Source organism: Arachis stenosperma, chromosome 7 (assembly GCF_014773155.1).
Source record: "Arachis stenosperma cultivar V10309 chromosome 7, arast.V10309.gnm1.PFL2, whole genome shotgun sequence".
NCBI classification, from domain to species: Eukaryota; Viridiplantae; Streptophyta; class Magnoliopsida; order Fabales; family Fabaceae; genus Arachis; species Arachis stenosperma.
This window is the reverse complement of record NC_080383.1, coordinates 90,773,336-90,785,997: the sequence shown is the minus strand read 5'-3', so window position 1 is coordinate 90,785,997 and position 12,662 is coordinate 90,773,336. Positions and strand designations below refer to the sequence as shown.

The following is a 12,662-nucleotide window of genomic DNA, read 5'->3' as shown; positions in this document are numbered from 1 at the left end:
GAATTCCATGTATTGAAGTTTATTAATGATCATGTTTCAGAAATAGAAAGAAGTAATAGAAAGACAAAAACAATAGATTTATAATCTTTAAAAACTAATTTGATTGATAAAATTTTTTAAAAGCAAATTTGAAGAATAATCCATCTTTTAGGGACCAATTTAATTATTAATCCCATAATTTATAAAAATGGGATGTATACTTTATCTTAAACAAACAACATAACCAACTTTTTCATTGTTGAATCGTTACTTATAATATTTTAAATTTGTAACTGTTAATATCATTAAAAGTGACCTTATAATCTTAGCCACTAATATCTCTAGCATCTCATCTTGATCGCTGTTAGATAAAAGAAAAATATAGTGTGCAACAATTTTACAGAGCTTAATTCCGGCTAAAATGGCTCTCAGCCGGATACAAGAAAACTCAAATGCGAGGAATGTTTCATCCGATTTTGCTAGATATTCATCCAGTGTAATTTTTTTCGGAAGAATAAGAATCAGCAGAAGAAGAGGCAGCAAGAAGAGATGGCTGTTTCTGTTGAAGCTGTTCATCTTGTAATGCTTGTTGAATCCCGCTCAACAATCCCTCGAGCGACAGTGCTTTTTCTATTCATATAATCACCTTCTTCCGTGTGTAGTTGATGCAGAGGAACGAAAAATTTGGACAGATATTTGGATCTTGAGACAAGATCTAAATTGAGAGAGAGAAGGTTTTATGAGATTGTCGGAAAGTTGAGAGAGAAGGTTTTATGAGATTGTCAGAGGGAAGTGCAGAAGTACAAGCTTATCTATAATGAATGTCCTTGCTTTGTCCTTCTACTCCTCAAGTTCCAAATTAAGCTTTCGTCTCTTCTGGCGCATTTCGGGCGGTTCCTCTGGTCGTTCATCAATCTTCTTTTTCCCTTTTCTTTCTCTTTCTCTTTCTTCCTCATCATCTTCTTCTATTCCTTCAGCATAAAGAGTGTAGTTCTTGTCCACCACTAGGAGTTCGTCGTTAGGTTGAGATTTCTTTCGAGGTCTTCCGGATTGACTGCCATGTATTTAGTTGTTGTTGTTAGGGACGAAGTGGTAGTTGAATATCACTTTTCTTTCTCTCTTTTTCTTCTTTTCTTTCATTGTATATATGTGGGTATTATTTAAGTTTGGTTGGGTAAAACTTTTACTTTTAAAAGACAACTTTTAAAAAGCCGCAACACTTGCATTTGGTAAAATCACGTTAAAATAGCTTTTAATAAGCACAAGCACTATAATTGTGTTTGGTAAAACAACTTTTAAAAATTAAAAAAATTATAATAACATATTTATAACGAAAAATAATTTTTCAAATTTTAGAGACCAATAATTTAAATATTTATTTGATTTACTCTCTATATTAATATAACCCATTTATATATATTGACTCACTTTTATAAATAACAGAAAATGGGACACATATCTCAAGTAAAATTATATATCTATATTTACATATGTATATATATGTTATTATAATTTTGACTAATGTTCATGAAGTTGGTATAGAAAAATTTTATGATTGGTTTCCATAAATCAGGTCTCCTTTTTTATGTTTTAAAGAACAGAGAAAGACAAACATCTACTAAAAAATACAAAAATAATGCACAAAAAATAATATAAATAGATAGAGATTCATACCTAATACATGATAAAGATGTATTTGTGTTGAAATTGTGAAAATTAGGTTGAAAATAAAAAATATATGAAAATTGTGTTAGAATTTGCGAAGGTTAGGTTGAGAAATTAGAAATATATGAGTATTTCAATAATAATATAATGGCAGAAAATATGTGTGGGAAAATAAATGAAATCTGGTGTTAATAATTAATAATGGTAATTTTGAATATTTATTATATTAGATTTTTTTTTTAATTTTGATAAGCACAAGCCAACTTTAAAAAGTTTTTCTTAGGTGCTTTCAAAAGTACCCCTAACTTTTAAGAACTGTAAACACAAATACTTGATACTTTTTTTTTTGTGACCGAAAATAATATAAAGAAAAAGAACCTAAAAAAAAAAGTAAGATTCCTTTGTATAAACTCTTCATCTTACTTTAAAAAGTTAATTATTAAACTGTCTTAATACTTTTTCTTTCAAATGTCAGTTTAATTTTACAGTGATTCATTGACCTTTTCTAACAACTTTGGAGTGAAAGTAGACTTCTTAATTTTTTTTATACTTATTAATAATTAGACTTATTTGATAAAATTAAATATTTTATATAGTAAAGATAATATTAGATTTCAACATGCTTCTTGTAATAATTTTTACATTGCTTTATTATTACAATCTTCCATCTGTAACAGAAATATTAAATATTTAAACTGAAACTCAAATTATAAAAAAAACTAATGATTGTAAAGGAAAAGTCTTAATTAGACAAAAAAAAAAAAAGTATATTGTAGACTTGCTCCTCTATATTCTTCTAAAGCAAAAGTGTTCTACTCCTTAAAAAGAGAAGTAATTCTTCAAGTCCAATTCCAAAATCATCAATTCAAAATATAAATTGAAAGTTCATCACAAATAATAAGTAACTTATGCTGCTGATTGAAAAATTACATATACTTATATGAATTTAGGCTTCTTCTCATATTAATTGAATTGTACAATAGTAGCTAGTTAACATATTACTGATTTCTTAGTAAAGGAACAAAAAATAATCATAAAAAATTCAAAATCTTTAAATATTGAATATTAAAAAGAAAAAGAAACTGAACTCCATGAGCGAAAAAAAAAAAAACTAATTCACATATATAATGAATAACTTAAATACATATATAACACATAAAAATCATGCTTATTTCTTGAAGAACAAAAGAGAGTATATATTTTAAAAAATAGAAATGTCGCCAACATAAGCAGTGAAGGTCAGCTGTCCAAACAAAAAAAGAAATCAACATTGCAGAAGCAAGTTAGCACTTCTTGAAAGTTACAAAGTTTCGGTTCTCCAAAAATTATACAAAAACAGAAACTCATTGCAAAATTATAAATTATTCAAGAACTCAAGGAGATTCATGGTGTGTGGGGTGCAAGAGGGCACAATAATTTATGTGGTTTGCAATTTTGCATAGATTGAATTTTGTTTTGTAATAATAAAAGTCACCGTTCTCAGCACAAAGAGCATAGATCTTTTTTCCAAAGCAAGCTTATTATCTTCATGCTGCTCTGGTAATAAGAAAAAAAATTGATTAATATCTACTTAAATGAAAAAGAAATAAAAATATTGAAAATCTAATATTTTTTTTGGAACTGACTATTACAACTAATTAATGGATTATAGCATGAAGATATCTAAAATTTATTTAGTAAAAAATCCAAAAGAAAGAATGTCCGTGAAAATTCAACATAAATATTATACAAATAAAAAATTATCATATATTTATGTATAAATATATAATTTTTGTTTAATTTATTTTTAATATATATATTTTATATTTTTTCATATATTTTATGTATTTACATATATATAAATACTAATATTATGTCATTTTTTATGGATATTTTGTATTTTAATATATATATTTTATATCAGTAACTATTTTTTGTGTGTACACATAGTATAATTATATCTTTATTAATTTCTATTTTAAAAATTAAAGTTTCATATAGTTATATATTATCAATTATTTCGATAAGTACAAACAAATTATATTTTTGTTAAATAAAATTAAAATATAAATATTAAAATTAAATGACAGGAAATAAAGAGTTAATATTGTTTGAATGTATGTATAATAAAATATCAACTCAGTAAAAGTGTTGCAATTTGCAAAACACTCCTTAATAAATTCTCATGGTTCAATACTCAGTAGAATTTAGATCATCTAAATTTTGAATTTCACTCGAAAAGGTAAAGTGTGATCTCTTACTATTTATTTTATAAGTGGAGTCAAGAGAAAATATAAAAAAAAAGAACATTAAAAAATAAGAGATCACAATTTATTCTTTAAAATAAAAATTTAAAAATCAGAATTCATAGTATCCAAATTTTTTTAGGTATTTTGGTCAGCTCTTGTGCTCCCTTTTTGTTTTTGTGAAATGGATTTCGGTTGAGGGAGATAATGGGCTTACATCGGAATTGAACAGAAGCCCAAATAGTTGATCCTTTTAGATAGAGTAGCTGGGCTCACTTCCGACCAAAAACGAGAGAAAAAAAAAAGAGTACCCCTTGTATATCTCTTCATAATTTGCCACTTTGCCTTTGTCAATATATAATATTATCCTAACTATATGGCACCCTACGGCACTGTTTGATTAAATAAATTAATAGTAATATTGTTATCATAATCTGAGGAAATCTTTTGGGTTTAGGACCCATGGGTGCTTGCTTTCTTTCAATTCCAAATAATTAGTATAGTATTGTATTTTAGCAGATATGCATATATATTACTGGAAGAACCGCATGGTTGACGGTCTCAAACGTGCTTAAATGGATCCTTTTGTCTCCCTCATGTTATTCACTACTAATAAACTAAATTAGTTGATGACAAGTAATAAAAGGTTGAAGAAATACTATATAACAGGTAAAGTATATATTTTTGTCTTTGAAGTTTAATAAAAATTTAAAAAATGTTTTTAAGTTTTATTTTATTTCAATTTTATTTTAGAAATTTTTAATTTCCATCAAATATACTCGTTAATTTTAAAAATATTTAAGATCAATTCAACAATAATTTCATAAAAATAATCTCTCAACACAAACAAATTAAATATAATTTTTATACATTATTGTTATATTGGTCTTAAATTTTTTGAAAATTTAGCCGTTGAGAGTATATTTGATACAAATAAAAAAATTGAGACAAAATTGAAACAAAATAAAACTTAGCAATATTTTTAAAACTTTTAACAAATTTCAGGAACAGAAAGTATACTTTACTCTACTATAATTCTATAATAATATACCTATAATAGTTATGTAATGTGCACCTAAACTTACCAACGAGTTATAATTCAAAAGACATAATTTTCTCATACGTTCTTAAAAGTTGCGAGTTCAAATCTCACTCCTTTGAAAAAAAAATTGCACCTAAACCTCCAGCATTAATACTCGAAATTTTGTTTGTTATCCATTGTTCTTTATTGGCTGTAAACTTCTTATTCTATCATCATTATAGAATTTGTACTAATTTAGTGCTAACAAAAATTACAATTTAAAGACTACTAATATAACAAGGATTTTGTTAACTAGTATTTTTAGTTTATTGTATCGCACATTGGAAGGAGTTGCTAGCTTAGAAATTTGACGACGGCTCCACCGGTGAGTCAACTAAAAATTTTGACTGGACACGTTTGAAGAAGGGAATTAAAAATGGAAGAATTGAAGCAACAAAGTTTGAAGCAATCACGGCTTCGTAGTCATTTCCCTCACGTTCCGTGAAAGGCATGCATGAGACACAAAATTACATGTTTATGGTAGGTCCCTATATAAATACTTACAAGACTAAATATCACTTCATCACTAATGTTCAAAATATTCCATCATAAAATTTTCAGGTTCCTATTATACTTGCCTTGATGAAATATTAATTCTCCTAAGAAACGACAATAACTGTTTTTTTCCTAATTGAGTATACTCAATTAACACAAATGTACATTGGAGTTACTTATTGACTTTAAACATCACAAATACACAGTCACCAAAAAAACATCACAAATACACATTTGACTTCCCGGAGTTTCAAAAAAAAAAGTATTTAATATATACTTTTGAGAATTATTAATATTTGTTTTTAATTATAAAGTATACTTAAAGTTATAAGTAAATATATTATTTTTATATTACATTTATTTTAAATAAATTTATTATTTAATAATTTTACACTTAAAGTTATAAGTTAATATAAAAATATAAAAAAGTATTTAGAATAAAATAGTGTGATTAAGTGTAATTTACTTAGATGTAATTAAAAAAATTCATATTATATATAATAAAAAATTGATATTATTGAAGGATAAAATTAAAATTTATTTATATGTATTGTTTTTGTCCCCAACGTTTTCATTCTATTTAAGTCTCTAGCATTTTAAAATCGTTTTAATTTTGTCCCGCCATCAGTTCTGTTAACGGATCCCTATCGATAGGATAACATTGAGCCAATTTTAAAACGTTAGGGATTTAAATAGGACGATTAAAATGTTAAGGACAACTTTAAGACTTACCCTAAACGTTGGGAATAAAAACGATACTTTACTCTATGTATTTTATTTTTTTGTTGCTGGTCTTCATTTTTTGAACATAAAAATATATTCAATTTTTTGTATAAACAAAGATTAGTAACAAGTATCTGAACCCTACAACCTAAAATGCTAAACAATAATTTCTCCCAAGAGAGTTTTTCAAAATTTGAAACCCTTTGCTTCTCAAGCCCCAAATTCACAAGCAAAGTTAATTCAGAATAAATTCACATTTTTTTAACAAACCCCCCATTAGGTTTTCATTTTTTTTCTTTATTTAGTATCATAAAAATTATTATAACACATTTTAGAAAATAATCATACTTTTAACTTGAAAAAGAATTAAACGGAAGTCGTTGATAAAATAATAGTCAACTACTTAATAGATGTATGATTCACACAGTTTTTTAGTTCCATCAAATAAGGCGCACGTGTTTAATTTTGAGCATGATTTGACCTTGAATTAGATGACTAAGGCAGGGGATGTTAAGGAAAAAAAAATCATTTTTTATACAAAGGAATTTTACCTTCAAAATATATTAGCTTTTAACACACATAATAAATAATTAAATATGTAGTATAATTTTACTACTATCAAATATTGTGTAGAAACTAGAAAGCCAAAATAACAATTGATAGAGTAACTAAATTCTAAAACAATAATAGAATTGGAGAATCAATGAACGATGGATAGAAATTGAGGCAAATGAATGAGGTTGGTAGAGGTGCAATTTGCAATTTCACTTTTAGTTGGGTGAGTCCGTGATTTTATGTGAGCCGTTGGTTCAAGGAACGAGTTCACATTCCAAGGTTTTTGAACCGCAAATGTTACTTTCAAGTTTCAAGGTCAATCCCATCTTCCAACAGAAGAAAAGCCTTATAATGTAATATCTTATTGTTGCTGGAAACCAAAATTGTTTCCCAAGGTTTTATATATATATATATATATAATCGATTAAATTATATTATTTTTATCAAAATTAGGTTAAATAAATTAATTTAATAAAAAAATAATAAATTAAATTTTAAATTAGTCTAAATTAATATTATTTTTTATAGAAAATTATTACAATACTCTTATTATAAAAAATAACTAAAATACTTCTATTATATATATTAATATATTAATTTTGAGAATCTTAAATTTTAATCATTTATTTTTTGTCGTCATAAGATTAGGATTTAGAGTTTTTGAAATTAACATATATATATATATATATATATATATATATATATATATATAAAATAGAAGTATTTTAGTTATTTTCTATAATAAGGATAATATAATCATTTTCTATAAAAAACAATAAATTTAAATCGGTTTAAAATTTAATTTACTATATTTTCAATTAAATTAATTTATGTGGTCCAATTTAAAAAAAATAATACAGTTTAATCAATTATATATACTAAATTTTAATTACTATAATATATTTTTTAAAAAATATTTTAAATGTCTTTATCTAAATGATTTTTTTTCAAAAAAATGTAGAAATAATGTTGCTTATCATGGGAACTGAATCATTCATAGGCATATAATAATAAGAAGAATATACCATATTTATTATTATTACTATGCAGTAGAGTTCATAAATATTAAGATATTTTGGTAAATTAGGTTGTCCACTTGTACAGAAATATCGTAGCAAAGCAACGTCCTTTATAAACTTTTTATTTTCTTCTTTTAATTGACCATTTCCTACGCTTTTTCATGCACGTCATTTTCCAGTTCACTCGCATTCATAGCTGGTGGGATTCACTTGTGAGTTGTGACCGTATAATCTGTATCTTGGTAAATTTGTTGAATATCAATTATCAAAATCAACTAGTCTTATATGTTTAATATATTCTTATTAAAATTTAATTGTATTATACTATTCAAATATTAAGTAAAATAGTCTACTATGATGGCTATTATAGTATTTTTGTTTAAGACCTAAGTTCGATTCCTTTACAAACCATGTGGATTATATCACATGTTTCAACCTTACTTTTAAAAATTTGTTTAATTCGATCAGTGTCCCAAAATATTGTATATATAATATACTTTGACTTGTAATAAATTATTTTTATGGTATAAATTATAAATTTATCTTGTTTATGAATTAATCTTTCTTAACCATTACCACTTTAGAAATATCAAGTGATTAATTTTTTTAAAATATGAAAACTTGAAAATATTTAATTTGTTCCATTTATTTATTTATTTTTAAATTTTTAATATAAATTAATCAAATTAAAACCACTCAAATCTTTAGAAGTTATATCAATTTGTATGAACTTGAAAAATTGATCTAATTCAAATTGTAATGAGCATTAAAATAATTGTATAATATAATAATAAAATAAAATATTAAATTAATTCTCTATATTTAAATTTAATTATGTATTAGTCTCTAAAATTTAAAGTGTCTTATTTAAATCTAAAAAGTTTCATTTAGTTTTAATATAATCTTAGTGTCCTACCGTGAATTTAAAATTAAACAATTAAGAAATTACATAACAATAGTGTAAGAACAAAGTCAATAATTTAAAGAATATGTATAAATTCGAGAGATACATAATTAGCAAATGCATCTTTGCGAGCCTAATCTTAGTTCAAGCACATAAGGAACATCATCGAAAACTCGTTTTTAGCGAAAAATTCAATTGCAGCAACGAAGATAAGGCTATCATCACTTACACCGCAGAAACTCTCTTTAGCAACTAAGAGATTGGTTATGAATTTTTCAGATTTAAAAACTAAATTTCGTTAATTATTTAACTTTGATTTTACAATATGACTGCATGTCTACATTAACGCTAAATGAAATTTTTTTAAATTCAAATAAAATATTTTAAATCTTAAAAATATAAATAAAATTAAGTCCAAACATAATGAACCAATTTAGTACTTTACCATATAATAATAATAATATTAAATTAAGATTGAATTGATCCTTTTTCCGCATGTAAATATTCTATACATTAATTTAATTTAATTTAATTTAATTTAATTTATTGACTGAACCCTCAGAGGCAGAGCTCAAGGGTTTGGTAGATTCTTATGAGCGTATAATATATAAAAGGGAAGATATTTGTTTCTGTGCCTTCTTCTCTTGTTATTGAGAACATAATCTTCTTCTCTAATCTCCTCTTCTCTTCTCCAGAGCCACCTTATCTCTGCGCTTACGTTCTTATCTTTGTCTCTCTAGAGAGAGAGAAGAGAGAGAGAGAGAGAGACATGGAGGCTGTTCTTCAGACCAGAGGGCTTCTCTCCCTTCCTACAAACCCCAGGAACAGGCTCCTACAAACACCCCAGAACTTAAAGCATCGATTTTTCACTCCGAAGCCCAAAATCATTGGTGGGTTTTCTCCCCTCACAGCTACACCAATCCCAAAACAACTCAATGGATTTGCCTTAAAAGCCAACACCTTTGGCCAAAAGGGCAAGAATTTGTTCGTATGCAGGGCGGAAGCTGCAGCTTCAGCTGATGGGCAGCCACTGTTTGCTGAAAGTACTGAATCAGAGAACAAGCCAAAGATTTTGGGTGTTGAAGTTGCCACCTTGAAGAAGATTATACCATTGGGGATGATGTTCTTTTGCATCCTTTTCAATTACACAATCCTCAGGGACACGAAGGATGTTCTTGTTGTCACTGCTAGAGGTAGCAGTGCAGAGATTATACCCTTTCTGAAGACATGGGTGAACCTTCCCATGGCCGTTGGATTCATGTTGCTGTATACTAAATTGGCTAATGTTTTGTCAAAACAAGCACTCTTTTATTCTGTTATTCTTCCATTTATTGCATTCTTTGGTGCCTTTGGTTTTGTCCTGTACCCTCTCAGCAACTACATCCACCCTGAGGCATTTGCGGACAAGCTTCTCAACATCCTTGGACCAAGGTTTCTTGGCCCCCTTGCAATTATGAGAATATGGAGTTTCTGTTTGTTCTATGTCATGGCTGAATTGTGGGGGAGTGTGGTCATTTCCGTGCTCTTTTGGGGTTTTGCCAATCAGGTATAGATATAATTCCATTGCTTGAATTCTTACCTGATTTTGTTAGATGTTAATTGGTCTTTAGCTTGATTCTGTATCCTGTTACACTGTGCTTGTTGGTACTTAATATCGTTATCATGTAATAATGTTTTGTGATTCTGGCATCCTAAACGTTGCATCTTTTAGTTAGGTTTGGTTGTTGGATTGATTGTCTTATTTTATTTTATTTTTTCATCTTCATGTTTAGCATATTTGCGCTGGTTTTGATTCATTTTCATCTAATAATGATTGATAGGTGGTTGTTTCATATGCATAGAACTCTTTTCTGGTTAGAATGCTATGTGCTAATGAGAAGCTTTTGCTTTTCTTCTCCCCTGCAGATAACTACAGTTGACGAAGCGAAACGATTCTATCCACTATTTGGGCTAGGGGCCAATGTAGCTCTCGTTTTCTCTGGCCGGACAGTGAAATACTTCTCTAATCTGAGGCAAAATTTAGGTCCTGGAGTTGATGGTTGGGCCATCTCTCTAAAAGCAATGATGAGCATAGTTGTTGGTATGGGATTTGCTATCTGCTTCTTGTATTGGTGGGTGAATAACTATGTTCCTCTTCCTGAACGGAGCAAGAAGAAGAAGGTAATTCGTTGAAAGGCCACAATACCTAACAATCTTGTGTTATCCCTTTGGCTATGTCTGGTATCTGTTTCAGTTTCAGGATGGAAATACAGAACATAAAATGTCTCTGTTTAAAAGCAAAATTTGCTCAATTTTACCTCCACCCAAAAACTATGGACAATGAACAGAGACAAAGTCCCAATTTTTTTTTATTAAGTCTGTGTCTTCATTGCCTCGTTTTGTATTTTCTGTCTAGATATAGTATTAAACATAACTTTTTGTTCTTTTATCTTATATATGTCTGAATATAAGAAATTCTGAATCTTTTGTTCGTATAACATGATATTAAACCTTGTTATGCATTTTATTTTCCAGGAAAAGCCAAAAATGGGAACAATGGAGAGCATAAAATTCTTGGTGTCTTCGAAATACATAAGAGATCTTGCCACTTTGGTGGTTGCATACGGAATTAGCATTAACCTTGTTGAGGTTACATGGAAATCAAAGCTCAAAGCTCAGGTAATGTAAATTTGTCTTGCTTTTGGTTTTATTACCGGCCATTTTACTCTGCTATTTCTCTCTCACACTCAACTATGCAAATTGTGCAGTTTCCTAGCCCGAACGAGTACTCATCATTTATGGGTGACTTCTCAACCGCAACTGGAATTGCCACATTCACAATGATGCTTGTGAGCCAATTTATATTTGACAGGTACGGATGGGGAGTTGCTGCCAAGATCACCCCTACTGTCCTGCTTTTGACAGGAGTTGCCTTCTTCTCTCTTATTTTATTCGGAGGCCCGGTTGCACCTGTTATTGCGAAGTTTGGAATGACTCCACTGCTAGCTGCTGTATACGTCGGTGCATTGCAAAACATATTCAGCAAGAGTGCTAAGTACAGTTTATTCGATCCATGCAAAGAAATGGCCTACATTCCATTGGATGAGGATACCAAGGTTTGAACTTCTACACTCAGATATGTTTTGATTTTGTAAAGTATCTGCCCACATTTGATTAACTATTGTTGAATTTCTTGCTGCAGGTCAAAGGAAAGGCAGCCATTGATGTTGTTTGCAACCCCTTGGGGAAGTCCGGAGGCGCTCTTATTCAGCAGTTTATGATATTGAGTTTTGGCTCGTTGGCGAATTCAACCCCATACCTTGGAGGAGTGCTTCTGGTGATTGTTCTTGCATGGTTAGCAGCAGCCAAATCCTTGGACACCCAATTCACTGCCCTGCGCCGAGAAGAAGAGCTCGAGAAAGAGATGGAAAGAGCAGCTGCGGTTAAGATACCAGTGGTGGCCGACAATGAGGGTGGGAATGGCTCTCTTCCAAGCATTTCGCCATTGAATCCGGTTGGTGGTGGTGACACCTCAAGCAGTCCTTCAACCCCTCGCAGCCTTTAAACCAATGCAGTGCTTCTTTCTGTTGAATTGCAAGCAGAAAGAATAAGAAGTAGAACCCTTGAGAAAGTGTTAAGGGGAAAACTACTTGTTGTAGGCTATTTAATTGCCTATACAATAAGTTAGCTTGTCACTTTTATTCAAGTCCCATTAAATTTTTTGGTTCCCATAGGCAAGTGGGGTTGTTCTCTTTTATGATTTTAGTTTTACCAAGCCTTTCTACTTTATAGAATCCGACTTTATTTTTGTGTTAAAAGAAAAATGAAAGAATGAATTTGTTTGCAAGTCTAGCATCTAGCTGTTGAATTTTTCTTCTTTTGTTTTTTATACAATAATTTTTGTCATTTTTGGATGGAATTTCATCTTACAGTTATGGATCCAATGTTGGACTGTATGTTCAGTTTTTGTCTCTTAGTCTATGAAGAACATAAAGCCCATAAAGTTATAAAGTGTGTCCACTTTGTAACATGACAGG

At 28.9% G+C, this 12,662-nt stretch overlaps 1 protein-coding gene across 1 annotated transcript; it reads left to right on the top strand.

Annotated features, from left to right (window-relative positions):
- Window positions 1-9,274: 9,274 nt before the first annotated feature.
- LOC130940858 (plastidic ATP/ADP-transporter-like) lies at window positions 9,275-12,477 on the top strand. The gene is made up of 5 exons (XM_057869125.1): window positions 9,275-10,192; window positions 10,552-10,806; window positions 11,161-11,304; window positions 11,394-11,741; window positions 11,828-12,477. Exons 1-5 carry the CDS (start codon window positions 9,416-9,418, stop codon window positions 12,188-12,190), a joined length of 1,887 nt encoding a protein of 628 aa, XP_057725108.1. The 5' UTR covers window positions 9,275-9,415; the 3' UTR covers window positions 12,191-12,477.
- Window positions 12,478-12,662: the final 185 nt, after the last annotated feature.

Bases quoted from the DNA above. Each gene is read 5' to 3' on its own strand.
- LOC130940858 (XM_057869125.1), top strand. From the start codon at position 9,416: ATGGAGGCTGTTCTTCAGACCAGAGGGCTTCTCTCCCTTCCTACAAAC. The intron at 10,193-10,551 runs GTATAGATATAA...TCTCCCCTGCAG, and splicing joins TTTGGGGTTTTGCCAATCAG to ATAACTACAGTTGACGAAGC. The intron at 11,742-11,827 runs GTTTGAACTTCT...TTCTTGCTGCAG, and splicing joins CATTGGATGAGGATACCAAG to GTCAAAGGAAAGGCAGCCAT.